This window comes from Alexandromys fortis, unplaced genomic scaffold (genome assembly GCF_014885135.2).
Source record: "Alexandromys fortis isolate MF-2015 unplaced genomic scaffold, M_Fortis_MF-2015_v1.1 scaffold_82, whole genome shotgun sequence".
Lineage (NCBI taxonomy): Eukaryota > Metazoa > Chordata > Mammalia > Rodentia > Cricetidae > Alexandromys > Alexandromys fortis.
The window spans coordinates 4,830,106-4,851,848 of NW_026067963.1; the positions used below are offsets into that span (position 1 = coordinate 4,830,106).

At 43.2% G+C, this 21,743-nt stretch overlaps 4 protein-coding genes across 7 annotated transcripts in view; 3 read left to right on the forward strand and 1 right to left on the reverse strand.

Moving 5' to 3' along the window:
- Positions 1–2,711, forward strand: part of Mnat1 (MNAT1 component of CDK activating kinase) — a 120,275-nt gene extending 117,564 nt beyond the window's left edge. For both annotated transcript variants that reach the window (XM_050153691.1, XM_050153689.1), the window contains one exon: positions 2,264–2,711. In XM_050153691.1, coding sequence (XP_050009648.1) covers positions 2,264–2,384 — 121 coding nt within the window. In that variant the 3' untranslated portion in view covers positions 2,385–2,711. The remainder of the gene's footprint in view (positions 1–2,263) is intronic.
- LOC126508450 (dolichyl-diphosphooligosaccharide--protein glycosyltransferase subunit 4) lies at positions 1,448–1,831 on the forward strand. The gene has a single exon (XM_050153693.1). It carries the CDS (start codon positions 1,522–1,524, stop codon positions 1,633–1,635), a length of 114 nt encoding a protein of 37 aa, XP_050009650.1. The 5' UTR covers positions 1,448–1,521; the 3' UTR covers positions 1,636–1,831.
- Positions 2,712–8,735: 6,024 nt separating the features above from the next.
- Positions 8,736–14,591, reverse strand: Trmt5 (tRNA methyltransferase 5). The gene is made up of 5 exons (XM_050153639.1): positions 14,452–14,591; positions 12,380–13,035; positions 11,265–11,389; positions 9,641–10,292; positions 8,736–9,298 (listed from the first exon to the last, which is right to left on the reverse strand). The coding sequence occupies exons 1-5, from the start codon at positions 14,454–14,456 to the stop codon at positions 9,219–9,221; spliced, it is 1,518 nt and encodes a 505-aa protein (XP_050009596.1). The 5' UTR covers positions 14,457–14,591; the 3' UTR covers positions 8,736–9,218.
- Positions 14,592–14,614: 23 nt separating this feature from the next.
- Positions 14,615–21,743, forward strand: part of Slc38a6 (solute carrier family 38 member 6) — a 60,844-nt gene continuing 53,715 nt past the window's right edge. For all 3 annotated transcript variants that reach the window (XM_050153640.1, XM_050153643.1, XM_050153642.1), the window contains exons 1-3: positions 14,615–14,813; positions 16,145–16,275; positions 19,934–20,007. In XM_050153640.1, the coding sequence (XP_050009597.1) occupies positions 14,706–14,813; positions 16,145–16,275; positions 19,934–20,007 (313 nt within the window). In that variant the 5' untranslated portion in view covers positions 14,615–14,705. The remainder of the gene's footprint in view (positions 14,814–16,144; positions 16,276–19,933; positions 20,008–21,743) is intronic.

Genomic DNA, 21,743 nt, shown 5'->3' on the forward strand with positions numbered 1-21,743 from the left:
ATTTAGATTTAATTTTAACTATAAAACTATTACTTATTTGTGTGCCTATCGTCGAGTTTCCAGTTACTTTCTGAGGTAACTCACCACTTACTTTGTTTCTTTATTGATAGGAATCCCTTTTTGGTTTCTTCTTTGTTAATTTTGGGCTTTTGTGGCAGGGTCTCACTTTGCACCCCTGACTGGCCTTGAACTCAGAGATCCACCTGCCTCTGCCTCCTGGGTGCTGGGATTAACCTAGCCTTATTCATCAGAATCTTAACAGCTAGCATTTTATTGTGCTTTGGGAGGGCACTAATAAAATAACTTTGTAGTCATGTGATAGATTTAATGAATTCCTGTTTAATTCCTGTGAGACCTTGGCCTCTACCTGGGATTCATCAGTGATACTTAATGATGTTAGTTCCTGAAGAAGGACGCATCCTTGGAGGTGTATGTGATGACATAATATTTTATTTTATCCTTTACATTTTTCACTTATATACATTTCATAAGATACTATAGTTGTATATGATATTTATATTATATAGAATATCCATTATTAGTGTTCTATATAACATAAATAAGCTTGGGATAGATTTACAGATAGCTTGGTATGCCATAAATATACTACCCAAATAGTTTTAGATTGTTGCTCAATAAACATTTATTTATTTCTCCTTTGACTTTCACCCTTGGCAGAAAAGCAAAGATTTGAGTTAAGACCATGATTTGTGCGATGTGAATAAGTTATAACCAGTTCCAAGAGTTTGGCCTGTTTCATTTGACAGTTTCTTCTATTTGGTCCCTTAAGTTGCCATATATATTTCAATCATACAAGCTTATTAAACATAGACACAAACAAAAAAAAAAAAACCTGACTTGTTTTTATGTTAGAAATAAGAAGTTGCTCATGCATTGAGATTTTGACACACAGGAAGTTTGAATAAATGAGTAGAAAGGGTTCCAGGCCATTAAAACGTCCTGCTTCCTGATTTATTCGTTTGTCATACCTGTACTTCTGAGAGTGGCTGAAGCAGCTTGTTTCCAGGCGATGTGGCTTCCTACAGAGACGTTAAAGCCAGGCTGGAAATGCCGTTTCCCTCAGCGCGATGGCCATGCTGACACGTCACTCGTCTGGTTGGTTGTCTAACTTTTTAGGCCTCTCTTGTCTATTTGTATGAAGGCAGAAATTCTCCATTGGTAAAAGACTGTGAGACTGAAGAAACACTATTCTTCTGTCTTTTGAAATCTGCTCAGTTCTTCTATACCTACCTGCAGATTTCTTGCACATGTAATTTCTAAGGTTTCTTTTCCTACAAGGAAGGAGACAATACACTTTTTACTGAGGAGATTCTGAACTATTGTGAGCTCTCTTCCCTGCCCCATTTGTTTTCGGTATTAAAGGGTTTGCTTTAAATCGCTTTTGTGAAGATGTTAGTAACATAATAGTGCCATCATGTGTGTTTATTAAGAGCATGCCGAGGCTCCTACCTCGAGCTGTTCAGCGAGCGGTAGCATCGGAGCCGAGTGGAGCTGGTCAGGATGATCACGGACGTGCAGCTCGCCATCTTCGCCAACATGCTGGGCGTGTCGCTTTTCTTGCTTGTGGTTCTCTATCACTACGTGGCAGTCAACAATCCCAAGAAGCAGGAATGAAAGTAGCGCTTTCTCCGCCCCAGGGTTCCAGGACATAGTCTGAGGCAAGATGGAGGGTGTGCGGGGCCTTCACACTTCACTGCATCCCTCCTACCCATCACAGCATACAAAGCAACTACACCTGGATTTTTCCAAACAACTTTTATTTCCTCAAAGTCTTCCTTAACTCTATGGAACAAGAAGCTGCCACTGAATAGGGCCCAGTATAGGGGCTGCTTTCTTTTCTATTCCCTCCCCCCAATACAAAAATATAGATATATAAAAAAAAAAAAAAAAAAAAAAAAAAGAGCATGCCGAGGAGGACAGCATTCATTGGACCTAAACAGCAGCCAACAAAACAAATCAGCAGTGGAAATTGTGAAACAGTGAACATTTTAATATTTCATCAGAATTTATGAGTTATAAGCCTTCAGAACTATTCTTCAACTTCACTGTCCTTTGTAGCTGAGTCTCGTTAGATGATCTGCATATACAGTTAGCATGTCTCCTTTTAAAAGGTTCATTTATAAAAGCTTGAACATTTCGATTTCAGAATTGCTTTTAAAATTAGGCTCAGTTTGGCACTTGCTTTGTACAGTGACAGCGAGTTATGTTTTCACGTCAGTACCACACTTGTGCTTTCTTTTAGGTATTTAAACCACGTCCGAGCTGCCTCTCCACAGGACCTTGCGGGGGGCTACACGTCTTCTCTTGCCTGTCACAGAGCACTCCAGGATGCATTCAGTGGGCTTTTCTGGCAGCCCAGATAAACCTGTGTCTTCTCCTTCATGGGAGCTGGATCTTGGAGCCAAACCAACAGGGTTGGAGGTAAAGAAATTTGTGAAACGGCAGCGCACACAGCTGCACAGGCTGCACCACCTCTCGCTGCCGTGCTCAGGTGCTTACTACAGTCTGAACCAAGCTGAGAATGTGTTGCATATAGATGCCTGGAAGAGCTTTATTTTTTACTTCTGTTCTTCAGAGACGGATTGAAGCATTGACTCTCATCAGACAGGAATGGAATAAATGATTTCCCTATGTATGGAGTTTGACAGACTTATAAAAAATTTTTTTAAATAAAACTTGACTTTATGGTACATTTTGTGGTTTTTCTCTTCTTACAGTGTTTTTCTGGAACATGTTTCCAAATGCCTTTTTTATTATAACATTCAGTGTTAATATCCAAGTATATTTTCCCTATAAAACTGCTCCCTTTTTTTTCTAATGTCTTCTTACTCGTGGTCTAGACAAATGGACATATTCCCTCCCAGCAGGCTGTGCGGAGTGAAGCCCGGCCTGGGATGATGACGCTCCCTCGGCAGTGAGAGACTCCGCGCCTGCTCTGTGCAGTGCAAAGTGAGGCAAGCCTAGTTCAGTCCTCATGATAAACCAGAGCCCAGCATTCCTCCGCTTTCATGGCAAATTCAAAGAAGTAAGCTAATAAAATTTAACACATCAATGGCACCTTTCACTACCAACATGAGCTCATTTTATGTTGAGACGCAGAGACTGGAAAGGCAGCACTGAAGTGAAATTTCTCTGTATAATTTGTAGGCTGATGTAGTTTTCCAGCGAAACCTCAAGGGCTTTCATTGTACCGTGGTTTTGCCTCGAGTTGGGATGTGGATAGGATAGTCATGGAGTATCCCAAGCTTGTGTGAGTCTGGGGCATAGACCCCTGGGTAAGGAACATAGCTTTTCAAGGTCACAGGTTAGTTCTTAATCCAGATCTAGTTCTGACACTCTTCAGTGTGCCTATCATTCCTTATATTACGTTTTTGGGTTTTTTGGTTTTTTTGTTGTTGGTGGTGTTTTTTTTTTTTTTTTTTTTTTTTTTTTTTTTTTTTTTTTTTTTTTTTTTTTTTTTTTTTTTTTTTTTTTTTTTTTTTTTTTGGTTTTTCGAGACAGGGTTTCTCTGTGGCTTTGGAGCCTGTCCTGGAACTAGCTCTGTAGACCAGGCTGGCCTCAACTCACAGAGATTCGCCTGCCTCTGCCTCCCGAGTAGAGTACTGGGATTAAAGGCCTGCGCCACCATCGCCCGGCTATATTACGCTTTTTGATACTTGAGAATTCGTGGTTTTAAATCCAATCTGTAAATCTGATGAAAGAAATGAAACAACGAACCTATGGTTAGGACTTCACTGCACTTGGATGCAGAAATTAATGTATCTAAAAGTAATGAGCTAATTGATAAATGTTTCAAAGGCTTTCAGGCTTTGTTTTGCATCTGCCTTAGAAGTCCTTACTTGAATATATATATCTAAAGAATGCTCAAACATACCACAAAGATACTTGCTCAACTATCTATATTCATAGCAATATAATTTGTAATACCCAGAACATGGAAACAACCTAGATGCCCCTCAATCAAAGAATGGATAAAGAAAATGTGATACTTTTACACAATGAACTATTACTCAGCTGGGAAAAAAAAAAAACAATGACATCAAGAAATTTGCAGGCAAGAGGATGGAACTAGAAAAAAAAAATCCTCCTTAGTGAGGAAACCCAGACCCAGAAAGACGAACACAGTATGTACTCTCTCATACGTGGATATTAGATAAAAAGCAAAGGATAACAATCCACAACCTCAGAGAAGCTAGGTAACAAGGAGGGCTCTAAGAGGGATGCATGAATCGCCCTAGGAAGGGGAAACAGATGAGATCTCCTGGATAAACTGGGGGGAAGGAGGTAGAGGGGAGGGAATGGGGATGAAAACAGGAGGTTGAGTTGTGGGAGGGACAATAAAAGATCTTTTGTTTGTTTGTTTTGTTTTTTGAGACAGAGTTTTCTAGCTGTTTTGGAATACGCTCTGTAGACTAGGCTGGCCTTGAGCTCACAGATCTCCACCTGCCTCTGCCTTCTAAGTGCTGGGATTAAAGAAGAGTGCCACCATTGTCTGACTGAAAGAGATATCTTGATAGAAGGAGCCATTGTGGGGTTAGGGTGAAACCTGGTGCTGGGGAAATTCCCTGGAATCCACAGGATGACAGCTAAGACTCCTACCAATGGTGGAGAGGGTGCCTGAACTGACCTTCTGTAGACTGGCGGCTGACCAAATTTGTCATCATAGAACCTTTGTCCATTAAGTGATAGAAGCACATGCAGAGATCCATGAACAAACACTGGACTGAGCTCTGGGGTCCAGTAGAGGAGAGGGAGGGAGAAGGAATCATAGGGGGCAGTAAAGATCATGACAGGGCAACCCAGAAACATCTTTAATTGGAGGTCTGATTGTTTTACATTATCGAAATTAACATTTATTAACCATCTGTAATGAGGGTCTACACATTTTATCTTTACAACTCTCTTTTCAAATGGGTTAATTCGGTCAAATATTGGTCTTAACCCATGAACATCCAGTATCAACTATGATGGTTGGCTAAAGTGTCAATGATGGACTGGTCTATATTGGGTTGGCCTGCATGCAGCACCCTTGCCTAGGCAGGGGTCCTGAGCTAAGTAGAAAAATCAAGGTGAGTACAAGTACACAGGCATTCATTTCTCTCTGCTTCTCCCTGAGGATGGCTCAGCTCCTTACCTGAAGTTCCTGCCTTGACTTCCTTACTCTGATGGACCAGTTTCAAAGTATTCGCTGAAATAAGCCTCTTTCCCCCATAAGTTGCTTTCTCCCACAGCAACATAAATGAAACTAGAACATTAACCAAGTTCATTTATAACTTGGAAGATATTTTAAAATGTATTAATTCCTTGGGAATTTCATACAATACATTTTGATCATATTCACCTCCACATTACCCTTCCGAGACTACCTCCCTACCCCCCCTACCCTGTCCCAACTTGATGTCTTTTGTCTGTAGTAACCCACCACATCCAGTTTGTGTTAACTCCTAGGAGTGGAGCATGGCTGATCTACCAGTGACATCATCCTTAAAAATAAAAAGAACCAGTGGCGCACGCCTTTAATCCCAGCACTCGGGAGGCAGAGGCAGGCGGATCTCTGTGAGTTCTAGGCCAGCCTGGTCTACAGAGCTAGTGCCAGGACAGGCTCCAAAGCTACAGAGAAACCCTGTCTCGAAAAACAAAACTAAACAAAAATAAATAAATAAATAAATAAATAAATAAATAAATAAATAAATAAATAAAAAAAATAAAAAGAACCCTTTTCCAGAAGCTATCCTCTATCCATAGCTCTTCAGCTAAGGGTGGGAGCTCACGCTACCTCCTCCCTTAGAACGTTGACTAACTTTATCTTATGCAAGCAACCACAGATGAGCACAGTGTTCCTATTATTTGAAGATAACACGGTTTTCCTTTCGTCCCCCTGATCTTTGGCTCTTTCAGTCTTCTTGCCCCCTCTTCTGTGATGGTACTTGAGCTTTGTGGGATTGTAGTGGCGGTAATATTGATGTCCTAGTCATAGCTGAGTGTTCAGTTGTGAGTTTCTGCCTTGATCATCATTCCCTATACAAAGAAACTTTCCCACTCAAGTTTGAGCGCTGTGCTAATCTATGGATATCCAGAGAAGAATTTAGACTGCAGTTTGATATTACATCCATTTAGCAGACCAATAGTAGATTCTACTCTTGGTACCCATCAGCCCCCCAACCATGGCTTCTGGGCCAGATTTATTGTGCAAGTCATGAGTTTCCTCGTGTGGAGCGGGCCTTAAGGCCAGTTGGAAAGCCGTTGCTTACCGCCACGACGTTCATGCTGTCACGCCCTCGGGCATACCTGGCCAACCTGGTCATCCTTGTTCATGTCTGAGTAAAACTTTGACATTCCCCCTCCACCCACAGTAGCCTACAAAGCTATGACAGCTCATAAGGAGGGAGGGAACTTCCTGGTATCAGCTAGACTTCTCCATGTCTTATGACCAAAGTATGTGGTGTCTCTAGCAAAAGGTCTTACCGTCAAGTTCTGGTGGGCAACCAAGAGCAATGGCGAAAGCCTGTCCTGTCTTATGAGTTTCCAGCATACCTCTACCCAACAACTCAAGGGGGCGTGTTCCACACCTGCCACTGGGCTTTTCATTTGGCAAGCCCAGGCTTCTGGGAGGAGTAGGAAGGCCTTTTCAAGGGGATTACATTCTTTTCCTGATTATCTATCATTACAGGGTACTTGAGTAGGTTCTAGTTTTCCTGGTAGAAGCTCCTTAACTGCCAGAAAGTTTGATGTGGCGACAATTCCCTCGGCCCTTGTAACACATACTCCAAAATACGGAACTTCTAAAAGACATCAAGTCCCAAGTCTTCATGAAGTTAATTTCTGAGGTTATTCAGTATTCCAGAGTAATATTTAAAGATGGTTCTTCTGGTTGAGAAAAATTTGCATTGGATCAAACTAAAACTGATAACCTCGAGGGCCAGTGAAGTGCAGCTGGTAAAGGTTTCTGCCTCGGAAGCCTGACGCCTTGAGTTCACTCTCCAGAAACCACATACAGGTAGGAAAAACCAAATGCACGAAGCTATCCTCTGACCCCCACAAGTGTTCCATGGTGCGTGCGCACACACACAAACACACACAATTTTAAAAAACTGTATTCTTTTAAATTACAAACTTTACTCTTGATAAACAAATTAAATTAGGTGGCACAAGTCAGCCTCAAATGCTGACAAAACTCAACGAACTGGAGGACTGTTAGTCACAAAAGCAGATGAGGTTTCCCACAGATACAGCTCGCTCAGTCACGTCTGAGAGACCGCAGCCTTTTCACAAGGCACTTGCGGGATAACACAGTCAGCAGGTATAATCTTTAAACTCTGACATTCTCATGGGCTTTCTCCAACTAGGCCCTCTGCTCCACATACCTTAAAAAATCATTTATTAGAGACTTAGCAGATTCTGCTTTAGTTGTACATGATAGTGTGTTTTGAAGCTTCGTTTTCATTTCCAGTTCCACGCAGAGAGCAGTCATGGTGGCTAATCTGTAGTTATTCCAAGCCTGGTCACAAAGCTTCAAAGAACTGGGCAGTATTAGCAACATCTGTCAGCCCCTTCAAAGCCAGGGCAGAGAACCCTTCACCTTCTCAGTTGCTTACTAACAGTGCTCTCTCTGTTCCAAGCTGAACAACTGTTCTCGCCAGAGGCCAATCCTCTTAAACATGTTTATTTTCTCTGGACACAGTTCTTCAGTTGCTGCATTCAAACACAATTCACTCAGGAAGAGTAAATGGCTTTCTTTAATTGGCTCAAAGTCATTTGGGGACTTAAAAGTAAGTTATAGCCTTATTTTTATTTTATTTGCTACTCTGGCTGAGGTTTTTGAATTTTTGTGAATTATCTAAAAGTACAGACAGGCACTTGGTGTGGTAATAGCAATGCATTTTCATTCTTTCTTCCTTCCTTTGTCTCCCTTTCTTTCAGTCAAGGGTATAGATGCCTTGTTATCTAAGTGATATCAAAATGATTTATACCCCACTGAACTGTCAAAGCATAACATCCCCAAGATCCATTTATCCTGATATATGAGTATGCACTACTTACAAAAAGAGGAAACTTGTGAAGCTGGGCTTGGTGACTCACCTGTAATCCTAGCACATGGGGGGAGGCTGAGGCAGGAGGGCTGTTGTGAGTTCGAGTCCACCCTGGGCTATACAGTGAATTCTGGGTCAGACTGAGCTATAATATGAGACTCTTGTCTCAAACAACAATGTGCAGCCTGGTTATGTACAGACCATTGGAAATGCTATCTGTTGAGACACAACCATGTCCCTAGGATCTGTAGCATGCCAAGCTGCAGTACGGCCACAAGTGTCACCTCGAGGTCTGTGCTGCGATTGTTCCACTCCGGTGTCTCCTGTGAGCAGCTGTAGACAGTATGAAAACTAACAGGGAGGGCAGGTGCCAATGAAACTTCATGCACCAAAACCCCAAACTCAAATTCATCTAAGTTCCATGTCACAAAATATTATTTTTCAATCACGAAAATGTAAGAAAATCCTCATGCCATAGGCCATTATGCCAGATGTGACTTGGCAGATGTAGTTTTCCTATTCCTCATCTAAATAATTTTGTGTTACTTTTATACTGCTAATTGGTAGTAGAGAAGTTGCATAAATCAATCACGTGTTTTCACTAATAACTACAATGTAGTTAAATGCTTCCCTAGTTAAGCAGAATATAGTCGCTCAATCTTTAAAAACTCTTTCCAAGGGACAGACGCTACTGAAAGTGCATTTATTTAATAAAAATAACTTGGATTAAAATTGTTACATGATTTAGACTAATGAGTTCATTTATTTTGCATATGCGTGCACGCGCGAGTGCCTCGATGCATGCGTGAGGTCAAAGGGAAACTTTCAGGAGTCTCTCCTTTCATATGTTGGTTCCAGGGATCAAACTCAGGTTCCCAGGCTTGGCAGCAACTTCCTTTACCTTCTGAGCCATCTTACTGGCCCATACCAATTCTATTTGAAAACTATACTGGATAATGGTGGTGCGTGCCTGAAATTCCAACAACAGAACAGTCTATTATACAAGTTCAGCTTATTTGGGTTAAATTTTACTTTGGTAATGTTCCCTTTGTAAGAGCAAAACATAAGGGTTCAATAACAAATACCCAATATTTAAAGTTTACAAAATCATACAAATTGTACTTCTTCACAAAAAATTTACTGGGGAGATGTAGAAAAGTTTTCAAGCTAAGAATCTGATGTAATTTGTGGTTCTGAGAAGGAATCCTCTGTCCTCTGCCGTTTAAGAGATGGCTCTTCGGAATTCTCTGTAACAGATTCAGAAAGTCCATTTTAGAGGATTTTTAGCAATTGAATAACAATTAAATTTAAAAAAAATTAAGATTTTTTTCTATTCAGTCAACTTAAAAAACATTGCTGTGGATTAATTATTTTAACAAAACAAGCCTATTAGACTAAACCACATACCATGCTAAAACTTGAGGAATTCTAAACGAAGTGGCAAGGTGTCACACACAAAATGACTGGAACTAGTTTAATTTCCCCACTTCCAAATTTTACACACGCACACATGCATGTACGCGCAGGTGTGAGCACACACCCACCCACACCCCACAACACACAAGCTCCAGTCTGAAGAACTTGCTCACCTAGACTCAGGGCCCGGTTCCCGTAGAGTGTAGCGGCAGGAAGCTGGAAGGTGATGCACAGCATTTCCTTGTTAGGGGCCACATTTCTCACAAGGTGAACTGAACTCCTCGCCTCCAAGGAAATGCCTAACACAGCTCCAGCTTGCTGACAAACATCCTTAGCAGGATTGGCATCTTTGGAGAAACAGTAACAGTGCACTGTGGGGAGGCGCTCACTGCTGCACGGCTGCCCATCTAGAAGGGACTTGAAAACACTGAGAAACTCTATGGCCTTTGCGGGCAAGTTCATGACGATGTGGACAGAGGGTTTGGCTTCGGCTGACGGTCCAAGCCGAAGCATCAATTCTTCTCTGACTGGTCCCTGGAGAAAGTCTTTTCCATCCATGTTAAAGACTTTCACTTTTTGGTCAACTTTGTTTAGTTTACAGTTGTGCAATAGCCATTTGTGAGACTCAGGATTGAGATCATTGGCAAATACGGTGCAGTTTTTCCTTGCTGCTGGAATGGCAAAGGGCCCAACCCCAGCAAAAACATCAAACAAGACATCTCCAGGATTGAGAAGTTCAGTGATCCGGCCGTGTTCTGTAGAAAGACGAGGGTTCCAATAGACTTTGGAGAAATCAAACTCGTACGTGTAGTTGTTTTCTCGAACCTGAAAAGGGTAGCATGTCTTAGTTAATCTCACGGGATTTAAAGTCTGTCCACTGAAACAGGATAGGTTATGTATGCACACATGAGAACACACATGTAAATGTTACTATCACAGGAACAAATAACTTCACTTAAAAACATTTTGATTAGAATCCTGGTGTTTATACCGTTCCCGGGGCCAGTTACTATCTTGCATTCACCTTTTCCATGAGAAAAGTCAGCTCTCCAAAGCCAAATAGTTGTTCCCATCCTAAAGGGCCATAAAGTTAACTCCAATTCCTATGAGGAATGCTGTAGAGAGGCCAACCAACTGGCTTATGTTAGCAGATGAAGGATGAAAACAGCATGAAGCATCTGAACCTCCCTCTCACAGAGCACTTCACGCAGCAAAGGGAGATATGTTAGAATTTGCGGTATCTATGTTTTTAGATGACAATTACTGAAATTTTACAAATTTCATGTCTATAAATTAGACATTTTAAGCCCCTTGTTTTATGAACAAAGAATCAAAGACCAGAAAGTTCCTAAGTTGGACAAATCTGCTATGTCTTTCTTCTGTTTCCTGGGCCCTAATCTCATATTGGTATATTACCTTCTCCCCTCGGGCCACACCAGGTGCTTCCGGCCAGAGCTGGAAACGTTTAAGTGTCTACCCCCCCACACCCCGACCTCCGACTGCCCAGGCATAACCCGGCAGATGGATGTCTCAAGCACGACTTTGTACACACAGTTCCGCAGTGTTTCTGTCACTGTCCATGGGCAATCCCTGCACTACAGAGAGCTAAGGGCTCTGCACTGATGGACTGCTCCACTACCATGTTAGCAGGATTTAACGGAGTCCTCTTCCAGGCTCGAGAGCACACAAGTTGTGCAGTCTTACACAGCACTTCAACCCTGGGTAGATGAACATGCGCTGTCTGGACTCCGAGCACCCGTTGTCTGTTCACTTTGGGTTGGTGATACGGCACGGTACCTTGGTCAGCATATTCTCCTCTCCAGACAACACCTCCATTTGGAAATTTCTGTATGTATTGTCAATATTGCTGGTTTTATTTACTGCAGAGGTGATTCCTGGGTTTTTGTCAATCATAACTTGACCTAAAAGGTGAAGATTCATTATATATACTGCTTATTGTGTGTGAAGTTAAAATTAAAAATACTTAACAGAAATTAATTATATTTTCTTTTGGCTTACAAATAAAAACTGTACTTGGTGTGTATAATTTTGCCTCCAATTCTAAAAAACAAAGAGATAAGCTAATGACTGACAGCCATAGTCCTAACCATGTGAAACACTAAATACTGCATTTTAAAACTGAGAATAATTCCTACAAGTTTTTTTGTTTTTTTTTGAGACAGGGTTTCACTGTAGTTTTAGAGCCTGTCCTGAAACTATCTCTTGTAGACCAGGCTGGCCTCGAACTCCCAGAGGCCTGCCTCTGCCTCCCGAGTGCTGGGATTAAAGGCGTGCGCCACCACTGCCTGGCCCCTACAAGTTTTGAAAATTACTATATTAAAAGAGTACTAATTACTATATTAAATGAGTACTAATCTACAGAATGCATGGACACTGAGTATTTATATAAAATATAATTTTGATTAGTCTTCTGTCTAAAGAGTAAAGGTCTCCATGGAGCTACAATAGTAGAGTGTACATTACTTCCCAGCTTCTCGGGAACACTTAAAATGTTTTAAAGTGCTTCACATAAAGAGGAGGCTTAATTACCCGAATGAGCATATGAATGGCATGGTATATTTGACTCTAAAACACAGGAAGTTTTGAAACCTAGTGCTGAACATAGTTCCAAAGGCCTAATGGCTTTTTGGACCAAAAGAATTATGTTCACAGAACAGAGCTTTTCTGTGATGGGACCCAAAGTCTATGCCAATCCTGTGACTATGGAGAAGATATATCCAAAATGCTCTTCAAAAACACGGGTGGTGCTTACAATCTGGCTTCAAATTAAAACAAAACTACCTTGCTTCCGTGAGTTAGCATTTTAAAATAGAAACTTGAGCACTCAGATCAGAACTGGTCCTTTTTCTTCTTCTTTTCCTAGAACATGAATCCGACTATAATACACCTACCAATCAAATGCTTGAACGGGAGCTGATGATCTCGGAGATTCAGGTGTGCAATGTGTCCAACCCTGCTGAACCCCGAGGTCACGTCTTGACCCTCGGGAAGCACAGCTCTCAAAATTTCCTCTGATTTAAAATTCTCGTAAGTTAGCTCCAAATTGTATTCGGACAGCTGTGGGTTGACAGCAAGTTCTTCTAAAACACCGAGTTCTGCTTTCTCAAAGGAATCAACGGTCAGCATTTTGAAGGGATCCAACATGATGAGTCTAGAATCTCCATCGTCAGGGTCTTCAACGACACGCTTTATGCCCGGGCGCTGCAGAGCCACCCTCTTGAGGGCTCGCATCAACCTGTTGACTACTTCTTTTCTCACTTTGAGCACTGGGATGGACACCATCTTTTTAAAAGCTGTTCTATCAAGTTCTGTCATTCCTCGCACCTCAGAGGGCGGGGAAAATAGTTCAGTATCTCTCACACTTGCTTCTATTTCTGGCATGGCTGAGAATCCTTGTCTTTGACCCAACCAAAATGTGCTAGGTGCTTTCCTAAGCCTCGGTACCAACGTCCTCCTTGTCAACGCAGACAGAGACACTGATTCACTGGGGTGACACCGTGCTCCTTGCAGAAGTCTTCTTGAGAATCCGAATGGCTTCCATAAGATTCTAGGAAGATTTAAAAAAACACCATCAAACTACCTGTGACAACATTCACAGAGGCTTTTGAGAATGAAAACATAAATTCTCTTTCAAATCACCTGCTAAGAGCTAAGAAAAAGCTAGAATGGCACTGGAAGACAGAGTCTCCTGCTGGACGGTACAATCTTTGTCACTGGGTAAATAAATTTCCATCTTCAGTCCACTTGCCCGTGTAACAGAAGGACTAGTCGTCCAGCAACCTCCTACACTCAATGACCTCATTCACAGTTTCTCTGGAACACATATAGAATTGTGTGAAAGCTGAGAAAAGGGCAACCTCTGAATGAAACGGCCACGACAGATGATGCCACCAATGGCAAACCTTCCTAGGATATTCTGATGGGCTGTTGTATCAGAAGCTATATTATGAAGTTTGTAAGCTAGGGAGCAAGTCAATCACCCAAAGTTATGTGGCTGTAAGCGGTTCAGCAAGGCTTAAGAGGCGGCTTGCCTAGCGTGCATGAAGCCTTGGGGTCTAACCCCCAGCCTCACTTACATCAGGCATGGTGGTGCCTGCCTGTAATCTCAGCAATAGAGAGGCAGGAAGACTAAAAGTTCAAGGCCAGCATTTGAGACCAAGCTCAAAAAACAAAAACCTTGCTCAAGAATGACCTTAAGGGCTGGGGATACAGCTCAGCTGGAAGAGTGTTTGCCTAGTGTGCACACACAAACGCAGCATGGGCTTTCAGCATTGCAGGCCTCTGATCTCAATACTCCACTCAGAAGGGAAGGCAGGAGGCTTGGCAACTGAAGGCCACCCTCCGGTCAGTCTGGATAAATGAGATGCCCTCCCCTTCCACATGACCTGAGTATATTGCCAGGACATCATTCACACTGTACTGCCACGTGTCTTGCCTATAAGGAAAGGCTTTGGTATTTTGAATGTCGAGGCTCGACCGGGTGTTTGAAGCACACTATTATTCACTTCATCTTTTAAAATACCAAACCAGTGGCAAAAGGGTCCCGTCAGAGATCCCTATAATATAAAGCAATGAAGTTTAGGTTTATACTAGTACTTAATGAACTACACTGACAGCGAGTAATTCTAGGTGTCCATTTATCATTAGAAAAATGTGAAGAAAGACTCATGAAAAGATTTTTGGTACTGGGATCCTAATATTGGGCATCACTCATGCCAGGCAATCGTTCAACCACTGAGCTATACCCCAATCCTCACCAAGGGTCTTGGCTTACTTAGCAGCCGGTTGACCCAGAAGATAAATGGCCTGGTGGCTTTTCCGCCTCCTTGGGCGGGAGATGGGTCTGCCGCTGGCTGACCGTCAGGTCTTTCGTATAACCCGGGACACAGACGACCCCTCATCAGCCTCACCTTCCCAAGGCCAGCGTCCTCGAGGCCGGCTAGGGACCAGAACCCTCACTCACCTCATGCTCTGGAGCAGATCAGAAATGGGTCTTCAAAGGGAGGGCGTGCTCTCGGCGACGTCATCACTGTTGGCCGCCGAGGGAGCGTAAAGTCAGGTCTCGTGGATGGACTCGCTCCACTCTTCCTGGCCGCGGTGAGCTACGGGAACCCGGAAGGGCCAGGCCCGTAACTCCGCCCCTGACGCGACTCAGCGGGACGAGTGGGGCCGGGCCAGAGGCTCGCTGATGGACTTGGTAGTCGGGAGCGGGGCAGCATGCAGGCGTCTCAGGGCAGCATCCAAGCCCAGCCGGGCTGGTACGTCTCTGCCCAGCAGCCCGAGGAGGCGGCGGCTGCGGAAGAGTGGAGCCCGTTGCTAAGCAACGTAAGTGGGCTCCGCTAGCTGCGCGGGGCTGGTGCGCCGCGGCATCCTTCAGAGCTTGCTAGAAGAGTTCTGGACTGGAGGTTGGGGGGAGGGGATGGACCCCAGGGTGAGACTCGAACCACTGACCCCAGCCGAGTTTGGAATGTGGTAGCAGCTTGGCGCCCTGAGTCGAGAGTGGGGCTTGGGACACCGGCGGGATGAGCTGGGGTTTGGTGACTCACAGTTGTTTTGTATCTTTGTCGCCTCTCAGTTTCCTCTAGTCTTGTGAGGTCTTTGCAGTAATCAAGAGATTTCTTTTCTGGACTTAATCATGCGGGCGAAGGGAAAGGTGAGCGGTAGGCACTTTAATACCGAAGTCCACGAGAGTAAAAACGAGGAGAGGGATCTGTTAATAAGCACATAGCTCGTCCTTAACCTCAAGCAGATGTAGTGCACTGTGTGTGCCCCCAGGGTCCCAGCCCCCTCTTCGGTGCTGAAGGTCCAGCCCAGGGCCTTGGGCATGCTAGACAACCTAACCCAGAACTGCTTTTCAGTCCTGGGGCTCCACGTTTCAGCTGAATCCTTGGAGTGTGACAGTTGATAGTTTGCTTCTGTTGTCCCTGTGATGATCCGTGCTGGGCAGACTTAATTCACTAGGTATATAAATAAAAGGTTAGTTTTGCAGCCGTAGGACTTGGGGAGGAACAGTTATGGACAGCAGTTCCAAGCTGACACTGGGATTCTTCAGGAGTCACGTGAGCTATGGCCTCTTCCTTTCCTCAGCCTCCACCCTCTGCTTCCCTTATCTTAATCTCTTGAATACAAGTCACAAGAAAGGCCGAGGCTCCTAGGAAAGCCAGCCTGGGGCCTGTACTGGAGGAGGTAATTTTTCTGGGAGACTAGGTTCCTCGAGTTGCATCAGTAGGTGAAAAGGAAAGGACCAAGTGCTGTATCCAAATCTGCTTTCTATTGGTGTGACAGTGACAAAGGCCATGACCAAAAGCAACTTGGGGAACAACGGGTTTATTCCATTTTACAACTACAGCCCATCATGAAGAGAAATCAGGGCAGGAAACGAGGAGGTAGAAACCACCCAAAGTGGGTCGTGCCATTCCAGATCAGGAAAATGACCCCCACAGGCTTGCCTACAGGCTAGTCTAATGAGGGACGTACTCAACTGAGGTTTCCTCTTCCCAGATGACTCTCGCTTGTGTTCTATGACAGAAGAGCTAAGCCTGTCCTCGTTAGCTAGTTAGTGCTACACACAGATCCTCAGGTTCGTATATCAGCTCCGTAATTTTGACAGTGATGTTTCGACAGACTTTTAAAGTAGTTAAATTATATGTTTACAGGAACCTCGCCGGCAGGCATCCCCGGGTGTTTCCTTTGGTTTCTCGGTCTTTAATGTGATGAACGCCATCATGGGAAGTGGCATCCTTGGCTTGGCTTATGTGATGGCTAATACCGGTATCCTTGGATTTAGGTGAGGCCTGTTCTCTTAGTTTATCATCACTTTATTTATTTTGATAAAGAATCTTGATTCCAGAAGATTACTGGTCTACCATTTCTAGGTGGGTTATTTCTGAGGCTTTAACATTGTTTTGTTACCCTTGTACCTAACTACGCTGTGGTTTGGAGGAATGCTACCTACCATAATGCACCGCTTGAGGGATGTGTGTTCTTGTGAGACCATCAAGACAGGAGTCAGTGACTCATAAGACAGCGCAGGCCTTGGTTGGAAAAGGACCCACTGAGGGGGGCTCTGGCGTAAGAATCAGAGTCTATTGGCTTATGGGCTAGAGTAGTTAGTTATAGACCACAAAATGGAAAGGAGGAAGGCCACTGAAAATCTCTCTTTTATGGCAGGTAGTTGCTAGGGGTCGCTAGGGAAGTAAGGTGGGCAGTGAGAAGGGCATGTGCTCGGTAAGCGGCTTTCCTAGTCACCCGTTCCTAGGGTCCATAAGGCACAGAGGGTGAGCATCTAGACAAACAGGTTACTTCAGTTCTCAGAACCTAGTGGCTTTAGTTTGGAAATTGTCGTTGTTTAACCAAAATAGAGGAGTTTTACCAAATGGAGTAACCATTGCTAGCAGTTCTGCAGTGTAGCAGTAGCCTGATTCGTTGTTGGCGAAGCCGCCCACACTGTCTGGTGCTGCCTGTTGCTCCTGGGATGTCTTCTACACGCTAGTGCAACAAAGCAGGTGTGACATAATGGTGTTTGTGCCTCTCACTGCACAAGAGATTTAGTGACAGAAGAGTGTCGCTCCTGAGCAGGACAGGACTGTGAGAGGGACTGGAGGACTTTGTTTGGTTTTTGTTGTTTTGTTTTTCTTGGTTTATTTATTTATTTTATTTTGAGACAGGGTTTCTCTGTGTAGCTTTTGCTGTCCTGGAAGTCAGACTGTGAATTAGCCTGACCTCAAACTCAAAAGGAGTACACTGCCACTGCCTGGTTGGCAGACTGGTTTTAAGGGACTGGTTTTGTTTTGTTTTCAACTTTTTGATTCTTGTTATAACAGCTTAAAATACAAACATGTTATTTACCATATAAAACCAACTTTCCTTCCTGTCCTTATTCTATTAGCTTTTAAAAAATTTAATCTATTCTTATTTTCATATTTTACTTTTTAAACTTTTTCTTTTAAGACTAAGACATGAACACACTCACTCCCTGCGAGCCAGGACCATCCCTGTCATTCCCCATTTTTTCCCCTGGGAGGTCTTCAGGGCAGTGCACACCTGAAGCTCTCCGGTGCCCAACAGGCCTTTTCTGAAGGACCTGAAGGACAGGTCCGAGACCGTTTTACAGTTAACATCGCCCTGTAACAAGAAGGAACATGCTACACACCTATAATTCTGGTAGTTGGGAGGTAGAGACAAGAAGATCAGGAATTCAGGGTCTTCCACAGCCACATAAGTTCAAGGCCAGCCTAAGCTACAGGAGACCCGGCCTCCAAAAACGAACAAACAAACCGACAGCAATGACAACAAAAGTGTACTCTAAAATCATGATTTTGAACAATACAATATAGTAGTATAATGGGTATTTATTATATCATTTGATTATTTACTCGGTGAATACTCTGTACTAGATGTAAAAGCGTGTACTGTACTTTTGCCATTGGCAGTGTAGTGGAGTTTTCCCCAGTTTCTCCATGAGTGTGAGTGATATGTTGCACTATGACCCAAGGACAGCCATGGTGTCACTGAGACCCCATTGCTAACCCGGCCATCATTATGCAGACCAGGGGGTCATGCTGACTTTCATTAACTAAAAAGTGGCTGAGATTTAAAAAAAAAAAAAAAAAACTTGATTTATATTCTTTTTTTTTTTTTTTTTTTTTTTTTGGTTTTTCGAGACAGGGTTTCTCTGTGGCTTTGGAGCCTGTCCTGGAATTAGCTCTGTAGTCCAGGCTGGTCTCGAACTCACAGAGATCCACCTGCCTCTGTCTCCCGAGTGCTGGGATTAAAGGCGTGCGCGCCACCATTGCCCGGCTCTCATTTTTAATTTTACAAAACCTCATATCCAAGTTAATTTATGTCAGGTTGTCCAGTGTGAAGCAAAACTTGTCAGTCATGCAAATGAATAGCAATTTTTAAAGTGCAAATAAACTATTCCTCTTCTTCTTCTCTCCTGCCGCTTCTTTGATGTTCTGGAGCCTGGCATATATTCTGTGCCTACCTTCAAGAGTGGGTTATGGGTCAGTGTCATTGCCTTTTCTATTGCTGTGAGCAGACACCATGACCAAGGCAGCTTATAAAAGAAAGCATTTAACTGGGGACTTGGCTTACAGAGTCGAAGGGTCAGTCCATTACCGTCATGCTGGGGAGTGTGGCTGGCGGCACAGGCAGCAGGCATGGCGCTGGAACGGTAACTGAGACCTTACATCCTATCCACAGAGGCACTGGGCAAACACACCTCCCAATCCTTCTAATTTGATCACCAACTGCCATAAGCTAAGGGGCCATTCTCTTGCAAACCACCACTGGAAGCCAGCTAGCCCCATAGTTTTCTGGCTGGTGTTCATATAGTGCTTTGTATATTCGTTGTTCTACGGTCACTTGCTGGTCTGGGTTCTGCAAGTTCATCTCTGCTTTAAACTTTTGGAACCGGATCTCGGACTGAGCATCTAGCACCAGGTTCCTTTTGCTGATTTTGTCAGTGGAAGCCAACTTAAAATGCAAGGTCTTATTTCATTTCCTCCCCTTTTTCCAGGTTTCTCGATAAGCAAATCAGCTTTGAAGTAGCCCACTTTGCTTTTGTTGTGGGATGTTTTCAAAAGCTTTGACAGTTTTAAAAACTACACAGGACATATTAGCAACTCATAATCAGAGAGCCTTTTTTTTTTAATGGCTCTTTGAAAACTTCATGTTTTTTATAATGAGTCTTAGATGCAGGTGTACAGCACTGATGGGGGCTCACTGCATCAAATCAAATGTCCTTTTGCTGTTGTCAGACCGTTATTTTGTGAAGTCTCCGATGTCAGTTTAATGACTGCTTGCTGCTTACTAATAAGTGTTACGTGAGTCACAAAGAGCATTTCTGGAAGTCTCGTGTGGTCACCGGGGACAGCAGTACAGCTAGAAGCCTGCCCTGCCAGGCTTTTCCTGAGAATAGGAATCATTTATGCTGTTTGTTTCGATGAGTTTTTAAATTATGTCATTAGAAATGTGTTAATTGTCTGGCTGTGATCTGGAAAGAGGCACATACATGTTCCACAGAGCCTAGGAATCTTGTCATTACAGTAAAGCTCTGGTTAATGGGCCCACATCACTCGAGGGGGGTTGGGATTTGGGGAGATAGAACAAAAATAAGACAGTGAGACTTAAAGGAAAAATGACTAAAAGGAATGTGTAGCTCACTGAGTGCTGAGCTGGCAGTCAGCAGACAGTGCAAAATGAGGAACTGGTTTGTGTTTTAAGTAAAGTTTATTTCTTTTGCTTTCTCTTTTAATTTTCAAAGCACTGTATTTTCATTTAAGTACATCTTGGTAAATACAGAGCAGTCATTTCCGTAATACCTGTAGTTGTACTACTCAGAGATACTCCCTGTGACCGTCTGATGAAGAAATCTGTAATGGGATGTCATGAAAAAGAACACGTTTGGGGGAAACGTAATTCTGTGTTCTTTTATATTTTAGTTTCTTGCTGCTGCTAGTTGCTTTCCTGGCTTCCTACTCAGTCCATCTCCTGCTCAGTATGTGCATTCAGACAGGTGAGTACCATGCCATTCTCTCACTACACCTGATCAGTCCCTTGAGTTTGTTTTTGCATAAGAAGTGAATGTCTCGGATCTAAAGTGCGAAGGTGATGGTCTAGCTCAGTGGTAGCGTCTATATTTAGCAAGCACCAACCAGACCCTAGCGTGGGACTCCAGCATCACGCACACCTCTAAGAAGCTAATTTCCAATGAGCACACATCATTAGTGCTGTGGCGAGCAGTCTTCTTTCCTTGAGCTGAGGATGAAAACGGGTGTGTTGGGCACCTCTCTCTCTTGTCTTTGGATTAGATTGGTGTTGCAGTCCAACACAAGCTTTATCTCTGCATGGTCAAGCTTGATTTGCTCTCATTGGTCTTGTGGCTCCAGACTTACAGAAGCAGAATATATGTACAAAATAAATTTTTTTAAAAGTGGTATTATTCTAGGCTCAGACAACTGAGAACCCTAAAGGTGATTTTTGAGAATTTTAAGACTCTTGGGAACAGAGTTCTAAACCTGCCATTCTATTTTATTTCCTTTGTTTACATATCAGAAATTCCTATCTTCTTGGTTTTTTTTTAATGAACAGATTTTGTAACAAATCAGCTAGATAAATTTTTAAAAAAGATTTATTTATTATGTATACAATGTTCTGACTGCAGGCCAAAAGAGGTTGTCAGATCTCATTACAGTTGGTTGTGAGCCACCATGTGGGTGCTGGGAACTGAACTCAGGACCTTTGGAGGAGTAGCCAGTGCTCTTACTTTCTGAGCCATCTCTCCAGCCCAATGAGATGATTCTTATGCAAAACCACCTTAGGATTCACATCTCAGAGGTGCAGCTTGTACCAGTAGTTGGGTGGCTTTGATCATCAGGCTTTTGGATGCATGACTCTACCCTCAGGCAGATAAAAATACCAGAAGACAGTGTAAGGCAGCTTGCTCTACCCGCTATGTCGATGGCATGATGCTATACCAGCATCCTGAATTCAGGAGTAAAGCCTTTAGATAGCATTTGTAAATCCTGCCAGGAATATCAACTATAGAATCTCACTTCTGTGCTTGAAAACAGGTCTTTAAATTAGGATAGTTCTTCTGACATTGTAATATATTCTTTTGATAGATGCTATTAAAAGATTCAGGCTTTAGTCAACTGTGTGTGGCAGTCAGTTTTATTTCAGTTATTTGGGAGTCGTATTTAAATTTACGGAATTTTAAAAATAATATTCATTTTATCCTTCGGACCATTAAACCTTAAATTTCTGACACTGTTGTTCTTTAACTCTGGGGCACATAAAGTGAAAACATCTGTTTCTCTTTCCCTTTCCTTTTCTTTTCCTGTAGCTTGCTTGGGCCCGTGAACTAACCTCTCATGGTTCTCCACTCATGCTGCCCCTGTCTCCGCTGAGCGATTCCTCAGTCCCTGTAAAGCTCTCAGTACAGGTAGGCTTCTTCTCAGCGCATGCGTGTGAGGCTGGAGAGGAGCTCCTTGGTCATCAAGGGGTTCTGTGTTCAAACTGGAGTCAGTGGTCAGACAAAAGAGCTCTCAGTCTTTATGAAGGATAATGTCTTCCCTTTTTTGTCTAGAGTTCAAAGGAGAAGAGGAAATGTCATGTTTCTAAGAGGAAAGGGTCTGTTCACATAAAACTCTCTTACTGGGGCAGGTTGCGGTCCACCAGAACTTCTCTTGGGACCAGAGGAAGGAGACATGTCACGGTGTCATATGCCCCCAGCCTTGTGTGTTGACTATA

Coding starts and splice junctions, on each gene's coding strand:
- LOC126508450 (XM_050153693.1), top strand. CDS start 1,522: ATGATCACGGACGTGCAGCTCGCCATCTTCGCCAACATGCTGGGCGTG.
- Trmt5 (XM_050153639.1), bottom strand. Junction 11,390..12,379: donor CCCGTTCAAGCATTTGATTG/GTAGGTGTATTA, acceptor TTCACCTTTTAG/GTCAAGTTATGATTGACAAA. Junction 10,293..11,264: donor AGGAGAATATGCTGACCAAG/GTACCGTGCCGT, acceptor TACCCTTTTCAG/GTTCGAGAAAACAACTACAC.